Below are 20035 nucleotides of genomic sequence, written 5' to 3' on the forward strand. Positions count from 1 at the left end.
ATTTTAATCTGAAAAAAAAAATACCCACCAATAATATGTGGTTTCTTAAGTTTTTATTATTTGCCATTTTATTATTATTATTATATTATTTATTACTGATTGATTTTCTTTATTCTTGATTTATTAATTTTTCATCTTATTTTGTGCAGAAAAATAAAAATTAAGATATTTGAGAACAGTGGAATGTTTTAAAAGAGCTTTTCTTGTAGAAAATCGGAACCAAAGCACTATTTTTCTGTTTTTAATAAATGTGGGTTTTTTTTTTTGGAAAACCTGATGCGGCCCAGCCTTGCCCAGACCCTAGCTACATTGGCCCCCAGGTAAATTGAGTTTGAGACCCCTGCTGTATAGTGTAAAAGAAAAATGGCAGCAAAACATTGTAAATAACCAACTGCCAAGACTATGAAAAAAAAAATCGACATTACAATAAAAGACGAGTCTTTATTAAAAAAAAAAAAAAAACATGTTTTAAAAATATGACACAGAGTAGAATTAGCACACGTGTTCCACCTAGTTAAAGTGGCTCTTTAAACAGGTGGAGCAAGTGGGAGGGGATAATAAAGTGAGTCAACATGCATGACAACACGACGAGTGACGGTGGCCAAACAAGACGTCTTTCACTACAGTATGTATTGCAATCAACGGTTAACTGGCGTCATCGCATCATTTCCTCTTTCGGGTAAGGCACCGCTTCAAATATGCAGATAATACAGTAGTACAAGTGAGTGCTTGGTGCTGCAAATGTGTCGAGTTAATTTTTTTTTTTTTTAAAGGATAAGTCTGCACAGCAAAATGAACGGAAAGGAGAAATAAAGTATTGTTTCATTTCATAAAAATGCTGCATACAGAACAATAAATATAAAACAGACCAAGGAGGATAGATAGAGAGAAAAAAAAACATTTATGAACATCTAAGAACTTTACATTCAAGTCAAATATACATTGCAGCTTGATGAGCAGGGAAAGAGAAGAGAAGAAGGAAGAAAGCCAGTAAAACCTGGACTTGGAAAAAAAAAATGTTCAGGTGTTGAGGATGAAAACAATAAAAATGTACACTTTGTATCATGTAAGTAATGAAATACAATGATTCGATTTCCAGAGGGAGTTTTAACATACAAATCAGTTCATTTCATTTTGGCAACATGCTCCAAATGCTGCTCGTTTTGTTACATAAACAGCATTATCGGGAGTTTTTAAGCATCAATACAAGGAATATATTTACGGCGGCGAGTAAAAGTGTTTGCCCCCTCACAGACATCGTTAAAGAAACTTAAATATTAGTCAATGGCAACACAACTGAACATAAAATGCTATTTTTTAAATGAAACGTGCTTCAGAATCCAAGGTCGATTTCAAGTTTTCCAGGTCCTGAAGCAGCAAAACAGCCCAAAATCACTTTTTCCACAAAGGATCATATAGGTTTGGGTTTTTTTCTCTCTTAATAAAAAGGTTCGTTTAAAAAGTGCATTTGGTGTTCAGTTGGGTTGTCATTGAGAAACATTTAAGTGTGATAAAATCAAGAAAAGGGGCAAATCCTTTTTCCTACCACTGTATAGAAGTCAATCCAAAAAGCTGCGTGAGTCCTGGTGTGGCTTGTGGACCATCATGTTGACAGGGTACACCATAGGGCGAGGTTTTATTATTATGTGCTCCTTTTTTTTTTTTTTTAGCCAAACTGGAAAAAGAAATTTCCAGGTCCGGAGTCTTGGAACAAAAATTAATGTGGGGGAAAAAAAAAAAAAAAAGTTAAGTGAGAAATTTTTTGTGTAAAAAAAACAAAACAAACAAAAACAAAACAACTAACCTGCACTGGAATCAAACGTAAATCCTCCACTGTGGCCACCGAAGAAAGCCCTGAAGATGTTGTTTGCATCAAAATCTGAAACACAAAAATATTAAAAATTTTTTTTGCAATATTTATTAACAGGTCAGTGAAAGGGTGAAGCAAGGATGCTGGAGCCTATCCCAGAGAGGCGGGGTACACCCTGGACTGGTGGCCAGCCAATCACAGGGCACATACAGACAAACAACCATTCACACTCACATTCATACCTATGGACAATTTGGAGTTGCTAATTAACTTAGCATCCCAAAAATATGCTAGGTTAATTGACGGGGTGCTGGAGCCTATCCCAGCTATCCTCGTACAAGAGGCGGGGGTACACCCTGGACTGGTGGCCAGCCAATCACAGGGCACATATAGACAAACAACCATTCACACTCACATTCATACCTATGGACAATTTGGAGTCGCTAATTAACCTAGCATGTTTTTGGAATGTGGGAAAAAAACTGAGTACCCGGAGAAAACCCACGCATGCACGGGAAGAATATGCAAACAGAGATGGCCAAGAGTGGAATCGAACTCTGGGCTCCTAGCTGTGTGACCTGCGCGCTCACTCATTAAGTTTCAAAATGTCATAAATTAATTAATTGATCGCTGTCTTGTGGTTGACTATAGCCTATTATTAGTCTACCTATGGACAATTTGGAGTCGCCAATTAACCTAGCATGTTTTTGGAATGTGGGAGGAAACCGGAGTACCCGGAGAAAACCCACGCATGCACGGAGAACATGCAAACTCCACACAGAGATGACCGAGAGTGGAATTTAACACGGGTCTCCTAGTTGCATGCTAACCACTTCCACACCGTGCAGCAGTAACATAAATTCTGTCTTGCAAAAAGATTGACACTGTCAGAGACACACTGATTAAACACTGCTAATTAATAATAATTGTTCCATAATCATACACATGTATGTACTTACTAGTTCAAGATTTACGAGCGACATGAGCGTGAAATGACAGCATTTACCTCCGCCATCGAAGGAGCCGTCGTCAGCGAGGTCATGCCCGTTGTCGTAGCGGACCTTCTTTTTAGGGTCAGATAGAATGGTGAAGGCCTCGCCAACTTCCTTGAATTTCTTCTCCTCTTCCTTTTGCACCTCGGGAGTGGCCGAACTGTGGCGGTCTGCAACACGCATAGAAGACTGAGAGTTATACATTAGCTTCGAACTGCAGTTAGCCAGCGCCATGAGCTTACGGTAACATCAATAACAACACAAAAGCAATCATAAGGTCAATGCCACAGGCACAGTGTGGGAATATATATATATATATTTTGTTTTTAAACAGAATGAGCACATTAGCACCGACGACCGTAATTGAGGACTTTGCGGTCCTCCGGCACTGGCCTTTTAACAAGACCAAAACCCAGAACTAAAACCCACGGTGAGGCAGCATTTAGCCACTATGGCCCCCACATGTGGAACAGCCTGCCGGAGAGCCTCAGGACTGTGGAGACTGTTAATAATGGAGGAAACCGGAGTACCCGGAGAAAAACCACGCATGCACGGGGAGAACATGCAAACAGAGATGGCCAAGAGTGGAATCGAACTCTGGTCTCCTAGCTGTGTGGCCTGCGCGCTCACTCAAGTTTCAAAATGTCATAAATTAATTAATTGATCGCTGTCTTGTGGTTGACTATAGCATATTATTAGTCTACCTATGGACAATTTGGAGTCACCAATTAACCTAGCATGTTTTTGGAATGTGGGAGGAAACCGGAATACCCGGAGAAAACCCACGCATGCACGGGGAGAACATGCAAACTCCACACAGAGATGGCCGAGGGTGGAATCGAACTCTGGTCTCCTAGCTGTGAGGTTTGCGCACTAACCACTATATCGCCGTGCAGCCTGCTTAAACTAAAACTAAAATAAAATTTAATTTGATAAACTGCACGGGGGTCAAGTGGTTAGCATACAGACCTCACAGCTAGGAGACCAGAGTTCAATTCCACCCTCGGCCATCTCTGTGTGGAGTTTGCATGTTCTCCCCGTGCATGCGTGGGTTTTCTCCGGGTACTCCGGTTTCCTCCCACATTCCAAAAACATGCTAGGTTAATTAGCGACTCCAAATTGTCCATAGGTATGAATGTGAGTGTGAATGGTTGTTTGTCTATATGTGCCCTGTGATTGGCTGGCCACCAGTCCAGGGTGTACTCCCCACCTCTCCTCATTCCTCCTATATTATCACCCAAAATGTATACCTGGCCTGTGTGTGTGTATATATGGAGGCCTACACTTCTACTGTACCTGGATGGTGCATCAGGGCCCTTTTACGGTACGCTTTCTTGATCTCGTCTTCTGTCGCATTTTTGCCGACTCCGAGCACCTTGTAGTAGTCTTTCCTCTTGCTCTTCTTCAGCTCCAACTTGGCCGTCTTCAGCAGATGTTTGTGGTCTGTAAACACGGTTGTACGGACTATAAGTACCACGAGGTAACCGGGTTGAATTTTGGTGCGTACCTGCTGTTTTTTCAGTCTGGTAAACTTTCTCATAGTCGCGTACAGCCTCTTCGTACTGTTCTGTGTCCATGTAGCTGTAGTCACACACAGGTAAGTTCAGAAAACAACCAATGAACACATAATAAACAAAAAAAAGACATTTTAAAATAATACATACCATTGAGCTCTTCTCAAGTACGCTTTGATGTAGCTGTCATCTAGTTTGATCGCACTGGTGCAGTCGTCAATGGCCTGATTCAGTTTACGCAGCTGATTGGGAGTAGGAAGTGTCAATATAGAAAGATATGTAACATGCAGACCTTCGTGTTGCGTTACCTTTACACCCGCTGTGGCTCTGTTGCAGTAGAGTTTGGCGTTGGTCTTGATGTTGTTCGGGTCGATCCCCAGAGCTTCAGTGTACAGCTGGTAGGCAGCATCATAGTTGTTGTTTTTAAATGTCAGGTTACCCTCCTCTTTCTTGGCTTTCAAGGCTTTGGCATTCTAATTTTGGGAGGAAAAACACATGCGGTCACGTACGTGTACACAGTCTTCTTCTCCTGAACCGCTGCACACAAAAGGGTGAACATTTGTCAGAAGATAAACGCCCTACTGTGTGGCTGTGCTGCTACAGTTCTGTACAGTTCTACTATAGCTAACCCCCATCAATCAAAATTGGTTTAAAATTTCTCACAAAACACCCACTGTTGCTTCTCTGTGTTTAGTTGAATCACGGTGAAATCTGCTACACACATTTAAGGGACCAACAAGCTCACATCTGGAAAATTTGAGCAAGATTGCTTGAATAACATGACTGGAAATTAACATGCTGGAGCCTATCCCAGCTGGCTTACACCAATCACAAGGCACATATAGACAAACAACCATTCACACTCACATTCATACCTATGGACAATTTGGAGTCGCTAATTAGCCTAGCATGTTTTTTGGAATGTGGGAGGAAACCGAGGGCAGACGGTGGAATCGAACTTGGGTCTCTTAGCTGTGTGGCCCACGTGTAAACACTCCTCCGCCGTAGACACATTCATTCATTTTCTACCGCTTTTCCTCACAAGGGTCGCGGGGGTGCTAGAGCCTATCCCAGCGGTCTTCTTCAGTGGACTGGTGGCCAGCCAATCACAGGACACATATAGACAAACAACCATTCACACTCACATTCATACCTATGGACAATTTGGAGTCGCTAATTAACCTAGCATGTTTTTGGAATGTGGGAGGAAACCGGAGTACCCGGAGAAAACCCACGCATGCACGGGGAGGCCGAGTGTGGAATTGAACTCGGTTCTCCTAGCTGTGAGGCCTGCGTGCTAACCACTTGACCACTATGCAGCCCATCTCATAATATATCGAATTATTCATTCATTCATTTTCTACCGCTTTTTCCTCACGAGGGTCGCAGGGGTGCTGGAGCCTATCCCAGCTGTCTTCAGGCGAGAGACGGGCGGGGTACACCCTGGACTGGTGGCCAACCAATCACAGGGCACATATAGACAAACAACCATTCACACTCACAGTCATACCTATGGACAATTTGGAGTCGCTAATTAACCTAGCATGTTTTTGGAATGTGGGAGGAAACCGGAGTACCCGGAAAACCCACGCATGCACGGTAGAACTCCGAGGGTGGAATTGAACTTGGGTCTCCTAGCTGTGAGGCCTGCGTGCTAACCACTTGACCACTGTGCAGCCCATCTCATAATATATCTAATTCATTATATATATATATATATATAATATATATTAATAATAATAATAATAAAAAAAAAAATAATAATAATAATAATAATAAAACAACCTACAAGCCAAAAATGGACCCACACTTAGGACATCTCTGCCATTTGAACGCCATAGGGTGCCCTAATTTTCTCACACGACTGCATCATTTTAAAATCCATACATTCAAAAAAATTGGCGTGTTTTAGTTAGCTAATTAGTGTTAGCTACAAAAGTTTACCCTGCAAGCAAGCCGGGCCTTTTCATGATCGGGTGCCATGCGCAGAGCCTGGACAAAGAACTGTACGGCTTTATCGATGCAGTCCTCGTAGTAGAGACACAAGCCACGGACGTAAAGGGCGTCTGCGTTGGTGGAATCCATGCGTAGGATATCACTGGAGGAGGAAATGGGGGAAAAAAAGGTCAACAAAAAAAAAACAGAAAAATGTAACTAAAAGAAATGACAGGAAATGGTTTTACCTAGCGACAGACTGAGCTTCGGGATAGCGTCCAAGCAGAGCCAGGCACTCAGCCTTGAGGATTTTGAAGCGGTGGCAGGCAGACGCCAAAGCTAAGGCCCGGTCCATACAGTACACCACCTGGGTCAAGACAAGACCGGATTTTGTTTAGTACAGTGGAACTCGTTAAAGTCGATTCCCGTCTGACTGGCTGACCCACGTCGACATAAGTGGTTGTCGACATGACTGAAAGTAGCCATCACTTGCATATTTATTTATGGCTAATAATAAATTAATTTAAAATATGTTATCATTTTTAACCTGCGGCAGTTTGTTGACATGGTTTTCCTACAGTCATGCATATATTTATGTTGTCTCTATGTTGCCTCCATCTACCAGGGCAATCCAGAGAACCCAGAGGGAGGCTGACGTTATTGCAGCACAGTTAATGTGTACTGAGAGGGCAATGCATTATGGGAAAACTTTAAAATAGTTTTTTTTTTCCCGTTTCAAATTCATATTTGTACATGTTTGTATATTTTTGTATAACAGTTAGTTAAACAGGTTTTTCGTGCTATTTTACCTATTCAGTCAAATTAAACTATCGCCAATGAGATGAGTTTCATAAAGGTACCTTTCGGAAGTCTCGCTTTTCAAAGCCAAAATCTGCAAGTCGTTCAAACTCGAGCAGCGTTTCCGCGTTCTTGTTCTAAAAAAAAAAACACAGAAGAAAAAAAACACATCATGTCACGTACTGAACCAGCGTTTTTTTTTTTTTTTTTAAATTGGATGAATACAAATGTTCAGGCATAGTGTCACCTCCTGCTGGGCCTCTCTGTTGCTGGGTTCCATTTCCAGAACCTTCTGGAAGCAGCGACTGGCGGCCATGGCATTCCCAAGAGACAGGTGGCACTTCCCCTCGCGTAAATGACCCTGAGGGTGAAAACTCGTAAAAAGGACTGGCAAAGTTACATAGCGGATCGGTGTACCGGTTCTGTCGGTACCGACCTTCATGAAGCAGTCGTCCAACCGCACTGCCTGCTGGGAATCTTCCAACGCCTCCCGAAAGCGGCACAGCATCATGAGTGTAGCTGCCCTGTTGCCGTAATAGCTGGCATTTTTAGGACATGCGTCTTGATGGAAAAGACAAAAAAAATGGTCTTACACGTTTACATATCATCCCAAAATATGATGAATCTGAAAATTTAAAAAAGACACGACTAAAACAATCAAAGAAAAACGATCTTACCGATAGCCTTGGTGTAGTAATTGAACGCTTTGGAGTAGTCCTTCTTACTGTAAAATGCATTGCCTTGCTCTTTGAAGCCTTCGGCCTCGCTGAAAACAGAGGAAACCAACCAGATGCATAATGGGATAAAAAAAAATAATATTATGATTATCAAGATCATGTGGTGATGGCACTCATACTAAACATTTACATAATATTACTGCATATAATAAACCCAGCTTCAGCGGTATTGTTATTGTTAATATTATTAATATTGTTATGCCAAAGAACTTCACCACATACTTGCTAACAATGCCTCAGGCTAGCTAAAGATAATACTGTATGTATATTGGAGCTAAAGTTAACAAAAGTGCTAGCATTCGTTTCTATCTTGCTATGTGAAAGTTCCGCTAATACTTAAAATTACCAAAATACAGCAAAATACTGTATTATTATTATAGAGTTCTTAGATTTCTGCATTTCTACCTTACTTACATTATTATTATTTATTTAAATTATTTAAATTATTTGGGCAATTTACTGTTCACGCTGCACTTCACATTATGTTGTTCATATTTGGTGTCTATTCTATCTATTTATTCTCCACATTATTATTATTATTATTATTTATTATTACTTATCTTCTTTCGTGTCTGTTATATGGGAGCCAGGCAACGACATTTCGTTGGCAATTTCACTACTGTGTTTTTGTGCAATGACAATAAAGGGAGTCTATCTATCTATCTATTAACTGACTCATGGAATTAGCATATAAAGAAATAAAGAATTAACTATTAAATGCGAAATCTCACAGAAAGTCAAATAATGTGAATGAAATGTCATTGTGACATAAAGGAAGAGGTCCAATCACAGCTTCGTGGGCATGCCCAGATGCTGCCGTAAGTGGAATAAACTAAACAGTTTTGGAAAGCTTTGTACATACGGCTGGAATAGGTGTAGATTCTGGAAGATCTATAATCATTTCTGTGCGGGTTATCGTGTGGAGCTGCTGTAAGAGTCCACAACTCAATACCAAGGGCCGAGATGTCACCATAATAGGTCCCCTTTAAGAAGTTTATCACAGGCCCCTGGAAATCTTGGAGCCCTTGGCAATTGCCTGTGTGTACCTAATGTTAGGTCCGCCCCTGCATGACTGCACACTAAAGTAACCCTTATGAGGCAAGTTTAGCCGCTAAAATATCACCGTATTATGACTAATGATGAGCTACAAATAGCCAAAAAAGGGCTCACTACGAAAGTTCACTTTCCGAAAAGGCGAATTTTCATATATTCCCTTTCATTTTACCATGTGAGCCTTCGATGTAACATTAAATATGTATATACAGATAACGTAATATACAAGTAAACGACAATAGCACACACTTTGTTTTCATCGTATTTGGCAGTTACAGCAATATTGTTTAAGAGTGTTGAATATAAATACAGTTAATTGATTAATGAATGGTAGAATAAAAACAAAAACATCGTGGTGCTCTTTCACTTTTTCAGGCGCATGCTATCTTAGCTAGCTTACAGCCTAGCATTGTTGTCTCCGGACAACTCGTCAAATGTTACCAATGTTTTTTTCCCAATTGTATTGTATTCAATGTCAATTTATGACAGACAACTAAAGCCAAACGATTCCCTTTCTCACCGTTCCAGGTCGTCCTGACTGTGAAGCTGAAGCTCGGCATCCACCGGCACGTCGATGTCAACAGCCGCCATTTTTTTTCTAGAAAGGACGACCAACGACGTGACGTAGTGATGTGTCGGTCGCGAACTAAGCGGCTTTCAGAGCCTTTTCTGATCAGGTGAACCACGGGAGTCGGCTCTTTGAATTGAACCAGCGGGTCGATTTTCTCGTCTATATCTGTTAAATCCACGCGTGAATGTTCATATGTGCCATCACTTTAATTGTGTAATGTTTTGTTTATGTGTTGTTTTACTGTAAATAATTATAAATGTACAATGATACAGTATTGCACCCTTGATTTGTAATCGACATAGGTCTTTGTTTTTGTGTAACAGAATTCTGAAATCTGTTCCAACTAAAAACATTTTATATAGTCATGTATTTACTTAGGAAATTAATTCGACACCTATTTTGCTAAGAAATTAAAGAAAACTATGAGACTTTTGGAGCATAAAAATCCGACTCATTTTATTGAGCCGATGCAAACGTGTCGGTTCTCTATAAAGAGCCGAACTTTTCACCAGTATAAACGGTCATGTCACTTCCGTGTGACTTTTTTGGGCAGGCTACTAGCTAACCTTCAATGTAACTCTTACATTGCATATATATTTACTTACATTTTTAAAATAACTTTTAAATTACATTTTATAGCAGTGAGCGTGTACATTTTACCGGTACTATTACATCATCTGTATTTTTTACCATGCAATTAATACTACCTACCGATAGAGGGCATCAGTGTATGTTATAGTGGCAAAATGTGCAGTATTGTAATGAATGAATGTTATGTTTACATTTTATAATATTTAGACACATTATGCTGTCCAAAAGAGTCATATTATACACGAGACAAGTTTTTGACTTTGCAAAAAAACCCAAAACAAAACAGGAGTCTGTATAATAGTACATTATTCACACATATGTTGTCATATTTTATATTATTGTCATTGATTGCACATTTACAATAGTCTTAAATTGAAGTGAAAACTACTTAGGATGGTAATGAGGCAACATCTATAAAACAAAATCTATAAAAACACTTTTAAGTCAGCTATTATATAAAAAAATCATTCTTAATATTGCACAAAATGTACAGTAGTATCCGAAGAATATGCTTTAATGGCTCAAGTAAAACAGTTTTCCACTCCATTTAAAATCATCTTTTCTTGGTTTTGTGTTCTGGTACATGACACTAACACAGACGGATGGAACGTTCATTATCGACTATGACAAAGTTCCAACAATCCACATTTACTCTATTACTATTATTATTATTATTATTATTTCCTTTGTGCTTAGTAAGACAAGTCATTTGTGGAGAGAACCTAATATAGGAATGATATCTTTTCCCCCAGAGTACAACCACAAAGCTTAAATTGAAAAAAAAAATGTTAGCAACAAAAGCTTCACATTTACACACTCTTTAGTCATGATAGATTGTTCTTCATATATAAAACAAAAAACAAAAAAATAACTACAGTATTATGGCTTTCAGTGTGCATTCTGTGCTTTTTGATGTGTCAAACGTAGCACCGCCTCAGGACCTCGCTTGTCAGTAAGGAGAAAAGATAATGGGTGCATGAGTGGCCCTCAGAGGTCCCGGGGCGGGCCGAAAGAGGGCGGGGCTTATCAAGGGACCGTGAATGATGGCTGCGGGACCCTGCGGTAGTCGTAGCGCCAGAGGTGCAGATGCCATGGCGCATAAAGTAGCTGGATTGAGGGGGCTGGTCAGGAACCCTGCCGGCAGGGACTTGGACAGCTGCTTCTGCAGGGCAAGTTTAGTCTGCAAGACATAAAAGGTTACATTCTGGTGCATCAAGGCAGAATTTAGGCTAAGTTTAAGTCAACATCAATTGTATGTATTGAAAAGGTAAATAATGTGTATTCTTACCGCTAATGCAGTGCTGGGCTGCAGTTTATTGAAAGGAGTGAATTTAGCCTTCATCTTCATCTTCACCCTCACAGGCTTCCCGGCCAAACGCTCTTTGTGTCTCCTGCTATTCATGTGCTATCAAAAACAGGATACGCAATAACATAGTTGAGAACACTTCCGATATCGATACCATGCTTTTTCCACCCAATATCGGCCGGTGAAACTCGCCTCATATGCATAATTTCACATTTTATTGAGTATTTTGGACAACTGAATGTGTATACGGTGGAGAAGTGTTTACACGTGGGCCACACAGCTAAGAGACCCAAGTTCGATTCCACCATCTGCCCTTGATTTCCTCCCACATTCCAAAAACATGCTAGGTTAATTGGTGACTCCAAATTGTCCATAGGTATGAATGTGAGTGTGAATGGTTGTTTGTCTATATGTGCCCTGTGATTGGCTGGCCACCAGTAAAGGTTGTACCCGGCCTCTCGCCTGAAGAAGACAGCTGGGATAGGCTCCAGCACCCCCGCGACCCACATAAGGAAAAGCGGTAGAAAATGAATGAATGTGTCTACACGCGCGGGCCACACAGCTAGGAGACCCAAGTTCGATTCCACCCTCTGCCCTCAGTTTCCTCCCACATTCCAAAAACATGCTAGGTTAATTAGCTACTCCAAATTGTCCATAGGTATGAATGTGAGTGTGAATGGTTGTTTGTCTATATGTGCCCTGTGATTGGCTGGCCACCAGTCCAGGGTGTACCCCGCCTCTCGCCTGAAGAAGACAGCTGGGATAGGCTCCAGCACCCCCGCGACCCTCGTGAGGAAAAGCGGTAGAAAATGAATGAATGTGTCTACGGCGGAGGAGTGTTTACGTGTGGGCCACACAGCTAAGAGACCCAAGTTCGATTCCACCATCTGCCCTTGATTTCCTCCCACATTCCAAAAACATGCTAGGTTAATTATTGACTCCAAATTGTCCATAGGTATGAATGTGAGTGTGAATGGTTGTTTGTCTATATGTGCCCTGTGATTGGCTGGCTGGCCACCAGTCCAGGGTGTACCCCGCCTCTCGCTGGAAGACACGTGGGATAGACTCCAGCACCTCGGCGACCCTCGTGAGGAAAAGCGGTAGAAAATGAATTAATGTGTCTACGGCGGAGGAGTGTTTACGTGTGGGCCACACAGCTAAGAAACCCAAGTTCGATTCCACCACCCGAGTACTCATCGTAGTAGTCGTCGTAGTACCTGTTTGAGCTGCGTCTCCGAGTTGACGGCCACCTGACACAGTTCACAGTGGAAACGTTTGCCGGTGACGCCCACAAGTGCTTTGGTCTTGATGCCTGTTCTCGGTTTTATGATCGGGAACGCGTGCCTGGATGACGATGATGATGATGATGTCCGTTTGAGTCTGCGGTGTGACTGGGTGCCGCTCGGGCTGTCGGTCATCTGTTTGTGTTTAAAGCCTGGCAAAGAAGGGACACATGGATGAAACAATATGATATATAAATACAGTGCGGTTATGCTAAGTGCTACGTGCTACATGCTACGTACTACGTACCGCTGCAGTGTGCTTCCAACTGGGAGCTGGAATTAACGGTCACTTTACACGTGGGACAGTGGAGATGTTTTTTATCGTTTTTGTCCTGTTCAGCGTCCACTTCTTCACCTCCTGCAGGGGGCTCCCGAGGATCGGACTGGACTGTCGCAGCGGGTGGTCGTGGGGTGCAGTCATCCATAGGCGGGGCCTCCGATGTTGAATGGGATGGGTGAGGAGACCGGTTTGAAGCGGAGTCTGACAATGAGGAGTCTTTGGGTGCCGAGGAACTCCTCCTGGGGCCGTTTCCCGGTTGCTGCGGCGATGTGCTTAAATCTGATGTGCACATAAACACACAGGTGTGGCATTATTAAATACTGTGGGTGCTCACAGCTAGGAGACCAGGGTTCAATTCCACCCTCGGCTATCTCTGTGTGGAGTTTGCATGTTCTCCCCGTGCATGCGTGGGTTTTCTCCGGGTACTCCGGTTTCCTCCCACATTCCAAAAACATGCTAGGTTAATTGGCGACTCCAAATTGTCCATAGGTAGACTAATAATAGGCTATAGTCAACCACAAGACAGCGATCAATTAATTAATTTATGAAATTTTGAAACTTAATGAGTGAGCGCGCAGGCCACACAGCTAGGAGACTAGAGTTCGATTCCACTCTTGGTCATCTCTGTTTGCATGTTCTCCCCGTGCATGCGTGGGTTTTCTCCGGGTACTCCGGTTTCCTCCCACATTCCAAAAACATGCTAGGTTAATTAGCGACTCCAAATTGTCCATAGGTATGAATGTGAGTGTGAATGGTTGTTTGTCTATATGTGCCCTGTGATTGGCTGGCTGGCCACCAGTCCAGGGTGTACCCCGCCTCTTGTACGAAGATAGCTGGGATAGGCTCCAGCAACCCCTGCAACCCTTGTGAGTATAAGCGGTAAAAAATGAATGAATGAATGTATTGCAATATTTGATTAGACTAATAATAGGCTATAGTAAACCACAAGGCAGCGATCAATTAATTAATTTATGATTTTTTGAAACTTAATGACTGTATTATGGACTGAATGGTTAGCGCACAGGCCACACAGCTAGGAGACCCGAGTTCGATTCCACCCTCGGCCATCTCTGGCCGGGTTTTCTCCGGGTACTACGGTTTCCTCCCACATTCCAAAAACATGCTAGGTTAATTAGCGACTCCAAATTGTCCATAGGTATGAATGTGAGTGTGAATGGTTGTTTGTCTATATGTGCCCTGTGATTGGCTGGCCACCAGTCCAGGGTGTACCCCTGCATCTTGTACAAAGATAGCTGGGATAGGCTCCAGCACCCCCGCGACCCTCGTGAGGATTCATTCATTCATTCATTAAGTGGTAGAAAATGAATGAATGTGTCTACGGCGGTGGAGTGTTTATGCGTGGGCCACACAGCTAAGAGACCCAAGTTCGATTCCACCCTCTGCCCTCGGTTTCCTCCCACATTCCAAAAACATGCTAGGTTAATTAGCGACTCCAAATTGTCCATAGGTATGAATGTGAGTGTGAATGGTTGTTTGTCTATATGTGCACATTAAACACAGGTGTGGCATTATTAAACACTGTGGGTGCTACACAATGAAAGTGATTGATGGGATTCCACTATGAAAGATTAGCAAAGCTCTTTTCCATCCATCACTTTGAGAGACTCTTTCATTTGTTCCTTTTTCTGTTTACCCCAGATATTACTTCTACTTCATATCGGATTTGTACGTTTCATTCTCTATCCCCCCTTTTTCGGCCCCTCAATCATCCCCCGATGTTATTTGTCCGCCTCACACAGGCAGCGGAACATCAATCAGCTGCCATGGCAACGTGCTGCTGAATGCAACAAACTTATCATTTAAGTGGACGACGGAAAATGGATGGAAGTGTAACAAAAAGGTAACACTTGTAGTCGGAATATATTACACCAAAACGCTGAATGGCTTTTTTGGGGGGGGGGGGGTGAGCCGGTCTGTATTTGCATGCTCCAGTGCCTCTCGTCTTACTTGATGGGAGTAATTAGCCATCTGACAGAGGCCATGATTGCAGGGCAGGTAATAGCGGGTAATCACTCAGCAGAGTGGCGGCTACGGGACTTAGCCCCCCCAAGTTGCCTCAATTACCACTAATCACCTGGAAGAGGGAGAGATGGGGGGGGGGTGGCATCTTTGAAAATATGCATAGAAGATACGGGGTACAGGATCTACATGATGTGAGGACATCTGTCATGTTTCATCAAGAATCCTTGAGAAAATACACAACAATAATAAAAATGGCGGCTGCACGGTGGACGAGTGGTTAGCACGCAGGGGCCACACAGCGAGAAGACCCGTGTTCAATTCCAGTTTGCATGTTCTCCCCGTGAATGCGTGGGTGTCGGATGTAAAATGTTGATATTTTGTTATTTTGTCGAGTGGTTAGCATGCAGACGTCACAGCTAGGAGACCAGGGTTCAATTCCACCCTCGGCTATCCCTGTGTGGAGTTTGCATGTTCTCCCATTGCATGCGTGGGTTTTCTCCGGTTTCCTCCCACATTCCAAAAACATGCTAGGTTAATTGGCGACTCCAAATTGTCCATAGGTAGACTAATAATAGGCTATAGTCAACCACAAGACAGCGATCAATTAATAAATTTATGAAATTTTGAAATTTAATGATTGAGCGCGTAGGCTACACAGCTAGGAGACCAGAATTTGATTCCACTCTTGGCATGTTCTCCCCGTGCACGAGTGGGTTTTCTCCGGGTACTCTGGTTTCCTCCCACATTCCAAAAACATGCTAGGTTAATTAGCGACTCCAAATTGTCCATAGGTATGAATGTGAGTGTGAATGGTTGTTTGTCTATATGTGCCCTGTGATTGGCTGGCCACCAGTCCAGGGTGTACCCCGCCTCTCGCCCAAAGACAGCTGGGATAGGCTCCAGCACAACTGCGACCCTCGTGAAAATAAATGAATGAATGAATAAAAATGGCTGCTGGAATGTAAATACATATACTGCATATATAGCTACAGTACTACAGTAAGAGTATTGTGCCATATCAACCAGACAATACACTACCAATGTATGATGCAGAATATTAACCAACTACTATGCAAGGTCAATAGACTCGGTAAGTGGTATGAATGTGAGTGTGAATGGTTGTTTGTCTATATGTGCCCTGTGATTGGTTGGCCACCAGTCCAGGGTGTACCCCGCCTCTCGCCCGAATACAGCTGGGATAGGCTCCAGCACCCCCATGACACTCATGAAAATGAATGAATGAATGAATAAAAATGGCTGCTGGAATGTAAATACATATACTGCATATATAGCTACAGTACTACAGTATTGCGCCAGAGGTGTACATGTTCTTTACTAATACCTGATCCTTCTTTTGCTTGCAAGTCACTTTGGGGTCCATTTCCTCCCACCGCCCTCGTCTCCTTGCTTCTATTCTTCTCCACTGCAGGTCCACCATGCCCGTTCGTCCGTCGGTTCCTCTGGTTCTCCAAGGCCTTGAGCTTGCGAGCGTGTCTGTGACCCTTGTAGTGGGCCTCGGCCTGGCTCTGGTGGTGACACACAACAACAACAAAAACACACACATGCAGTATGAGATTGAACAAAGTACTACCGTAATGTCATTAGTTGAAGGGCAGCATGAAAGCAGTTCACTGGAAATGTCTCCATCTGCTCTGTCTCTTTGGCTTCACATGCAAGCGCGGAGCTGGGAGATAAATGATAATAGTCAGCGTTGGACTGTGAGGAAAGACTCGCATCGCCGTCCTGATCATCACCGTCGGGCTACGCACAAATGAGCGCCAGTTAGGAGTCATGGCATCTCATGACCATCCTCTTGTGCTCATTTGCTCATCTCTGCCGTGATGCGATGTGACACAAAATGCCCCACGTCTATTAACACTCAAGTGACCTCACGTGTTACGACATGCAAACTGGGGGGAAAAGGGGGGGGGGGGGGCTCTGCGGGGCTCTATAAATAAAAACAAAAGAAAAAAAAGAAGGTAGAAGAGCAGCCCACAAAATGAAACAAGCAAAACATATTCAGTTGTGATTCCATGCACACGATCACATACACACATAAAGATCATCAAGATGACTCTATCACATGGACACTCTCATCCATAAACTCTAATCAACTGTGTGCATTGACAGTAGTGTTCCACTACATCCAGCAGATGGTGCTGTGGTGCAAAAAGCATGATTTTTTTTATTATTCATTCATTCATCTTCTACCGTTTATCCTCACAAGGGTAGCGGGAGTTGCTGGAGCCTATCCCAGCTGTCTTCAGACACGAGGCGGGGTACACCCTGGACTGGTGGCCAGCCAATCACAGGGCACATATAGACAAACAACCATTCACACTCACATTCATACCTATGGACAATTTGGAGTCGCTAATTAACCTAGCATGTTTTTGGAATGTGGGAGGAAACCGGAGTACCCGGAGAAAACCCGGCCAGAGATGGCCGAGGGTGGAATCGAACTTGGGTCTCCTAGCTGTGTGGCCTGTGCGCTAACCACTCAGTCCATAATACAGTCATTAAGTTTCAAAAATTCATAAATTAATTAATTGATCGCTGTCTTGTGGTTGACTATAGCCTATTATTAGTCTAATCAAATATTGCAATACATTCATTCATTCATTCATTTTCTAGCGCTTATCCTCACAAGGGTAGTGGGAGTTGCTGGAGCCTATCCCAGCTGTCTTCGGACACGAGGCGGGGTACACCCTGGACTGGTGGCCAGCCAATCACAGGGTACATATAGACAAACAACCATTCACACTCACATTCATACCTATGGACAATTTGGAGTCGCTAATTAACCTAGCATGTTTTTGGAATGTGGGAGGAAACCGGAGTACCCGGAGAAAACCCACGCATGCACGGGGAGAACATGCAAACTCCACATAGAGATGGCCGAGGGTGGAATCGAACCCGGGTCTCACAGCTGTGAGACCTGCACGCTAACCACTCAACCGCCATGCAGCCCATGATTTAAAAAAATATATAAATATTAATATATTCATAATTATAAAAAATATATTAATTTTTTAAATTATAAAAAATGAATTAATTATATTCATTAATATATATAATTATATATATTAATATATTAAATACATATTTTATTAAATAAATATTTTATATATTATTTTTTTAAAGGACAGATTTATAGTTACTTTATTAAAATGACTTTACTCACTTAAAAGTGTTAACTACATCCATTTCTTTTTGAATAACACAATTTAACATTACAGCCTATAGCTGCATGATTGACAGAATTCTTAGCAATAGTTCATTATTATGCCTATACTGTAACTTGGCCTTATAATACTCATTTTTACCTTTGACTGCTCTTCCTTACAACTCTGCCTCTGGAGCGTGAAACAGCACCCCCCCCCCCGATTCCTGTGTCCCTCGCTGAATAACTATGTTGTCCAACTAGCAAAGAACAGAATAGAGCAAGCCTGATGGTGTTGTACCTCCTAGCTCATCAATTAGCTAGTGTCAATTGTGTAATAAATAGGGGTGTCACAAGAGCTCATGAGATTAAAACGTGACAAGATATTTTTTTTTAAATACAATGTATGCACACAAGATATAAATTATTACTTACTCACATAATAAATGACAATGAGGTTGATTATTTTTCATATTGTGTATTGTCATATATGTATGAAGGAAGAGAATTCACTGTGCATTGTTTCCGCAGTTAGAACAACAGTCGTACAGTTGTCTTTTTGTCTCCGTGGGTGGAGGCGGGGCCGGCCAGCATACACAAAACAGTGCATAAGAGTGTATATTATTTTTTTCATTGTAATTTTCTTAAAAAATCTCATCTTGTCTCGTTCTTGTGGACCCAATCTCATGTATCGTCTCGTGTTGTGACCCGAATATCTTGTGACACCACTAGTAATAAATCATGTCGACTATTTATCGTCTTTGCTGCACGTCAGACATTAAGCGAAAATACAAACTGGACGCCCGGCGCACATTGAATGTTGTTCCACACAAACCATTCAGCGTGACGTTCTAGATTCAGAAGGGAAGAATCAGCGCCCACCTGCATACTCGTCTGGGATGCAGGTGTAGTACGAGTTTACTATGTGCCACCATAGTAAGAAGAAAAAAACATAGGACAGAAAGAGTATTGCTAAAACACACCAGTACTCCTCATACATAGTACCCGGAGTACATGTTGGCACCTGATACCTGCCTGCAAACCGGCATCCAACGCCTGCCGTCAAGCAGCAGCACTCATCTCGGCTGCAGTTAGCACAGAGGGGGGGAGGAGGAGAGTGCCTGTTAGCTAGCAAACGATTTATTTTTTAGGGGCCTACAGCGAGGACACAAAGACAAAAAAAAAAGTATAAGAATGCCAAGTAATTGTGCTTAACTTGCACCGTTCACAAAAAAAAATGTAGCCGCTATTCTTGCAAAGCTAACAATATAAATGCAAATAAGTCTAAAAATGTATAAGAATAGGAAGCTAAACGAATATGAATAAAAAGGTGTGATAAGGAGAGAACGACGCTGATTGGTTTCCTCTGCAGAACGCAGAAACATGGCTGAAATATACAGATTTTACAGATAAGAAAAGCCTCCCTGAGGAATATTTAAGTGTGTAGACCATTTGAAATGTGCTCCATGTACAGTATGAATGTGCATTTGAATGCACCACGAATTACAAGAAGGTGATATGTATAGACGGGTGTCAGACTCACAGTCGAGTTAAAGCGCAGGTGACAAATATTACAGGAGATGACCGTTCTTCTCCTGGGCGGGGCCACGCCAAAGGTGTGGTTGATGACCGCCTTTTGCACCGGATCCATCTGCGTAAAACAACAACAGCGCACGTTTTGATATTAGGTCCAAAAATGAAAACATGGACTGTTGGAGCTCACCGTGTTGAAATTAGGAAAAAGGCTGAGGGGCGATGAGCTGCTGATGCTGAGCGGCAGGAAGTGCTCCAGGCGGTTCTGTGGCTGCAGGCTTGCTCGGCCCGACAGAGGCAGAGAACCCAGGAGCGGGTGGACCTGGTTCTGGGATAGTGCACCTGTGACATGGACCACAACAAACATTGTTAACACAAATAGCTTTGCCTTGCTGACAAACAAAATGAATACTGTTAAGCATTGATTGTACGACGCTCTCATATAAATAATTCCCTGCGACCGCTAAGCTCATCACACTTCATTTT

The 20035-nt window shown here is 42.4% G+C and overlaps 2 protein-coding genes across 3 annotated transcripts in view; both read right to left on the bottom strand.

The window, feature by feature from the left end:
* Positions 1–456: 456 nt before the first annotated feature.
* Positions 457–9516, bottom strand: LOC131109499 (dnaJ homolog subfamily C member 7-like). The gene is made up of 14 exons (XM_058061600.1): positions 9360–9516; positions 7727–7815; positions 7486–7610; positions 7297–7410; positions 7112–7186; positions 6500–6618; positions 6261–6414; positions 4625–4789; positions 4467–4558; positions 4310–4383; positions 4099–4245; positions 2817–2972; positions 1805–1879; positions 457–1704 (listed from the first exon to the last, which is right to left on the bottom strand). Exons 1-14 carry the CDS (start codon positions 9428–9430, stop codon positions 1667–1669), a joined length of 1494 nt encoding a protein of 497 aa, XP_057917583.1. The 5' UTR covers positions 9431–9516; the 3' UTR covers positions 457–1666.
* Positions 9517–10499: 983 nt separating this feature from the next.
* The window catches only part of LOC131110063 (zinc finger protein 385C-like), a 43305-nt gene continuing 33769 nt past the window's right edge, over positions 10500–20035 (bottom strand). For both annotated transcript variants that reach the window (XM_058062754.1, XM_058062752.1), the window contains 7 exons: positions 19740–19891; positions 19560–19667; positions 16196–16379; positions 12838–13149; positions 12525–12742; positions 11290–11406; positions 10500–11181 (listed from right to left, as the gene is read on the bottom strand). In XM_058062754.1, the coding sequence (XP_057918737.1) occupies positions 10951–11181; positions 11290–11406; positions 12525–12742; positions 12838–13149; positions 16196–16379; positions 19560–19667; positions 19740–19891 (1322 nt within the window). In that variant the 3' untranslated portion in view covers positions 10500–10950. The remainder of the gene's footprint in view (positions 11182–11289; positions 11407–12524; positions 12743–12837; positions 13150–16195; positions 16380–19559; positions 19668–19739; positions 19892–20035) is intronic.

This window comes from Doryrhamphus excisus, chromosome 22 (genome assembly GCF_030265055.1).
Source record: "Doryrhamphus excisus isolate RoL2022-K1 chromosome 22, RoL_Dexc_1.0, whole genome shotgun sequence".
Classification (NCBI taxonomy): Eukaryota; Metazoa; Chordata; class Actinopteri; order Syngnathiformes; family Syngnathidae; genus Doryrhamphus; species Doryrhamphus excisus.

Coding starts and splice junctions, on each gene's coding strand:
- LOC131109499 (XM_058061600.1), bottom strand. CDS start 9,430: ATGGCGGCTGTTGACATCGACGTGCCGGTGGATGCCGAGCTTCAGCTT. Junction 6,619..7,111: donor AAAAGCGAGACTTCCGAAAG/GTACCTTTATGA, acceptor GTCTTGACCCAG/GTGGTGTACTGTATGGACCG. Junction 2,973..4,098: donor GGCCCTGATGCACCATCCAG/GTACAGTAGAAG, acceptor TGCGTGTTGCAG/ACCGCCACAGTTCGGCCACT.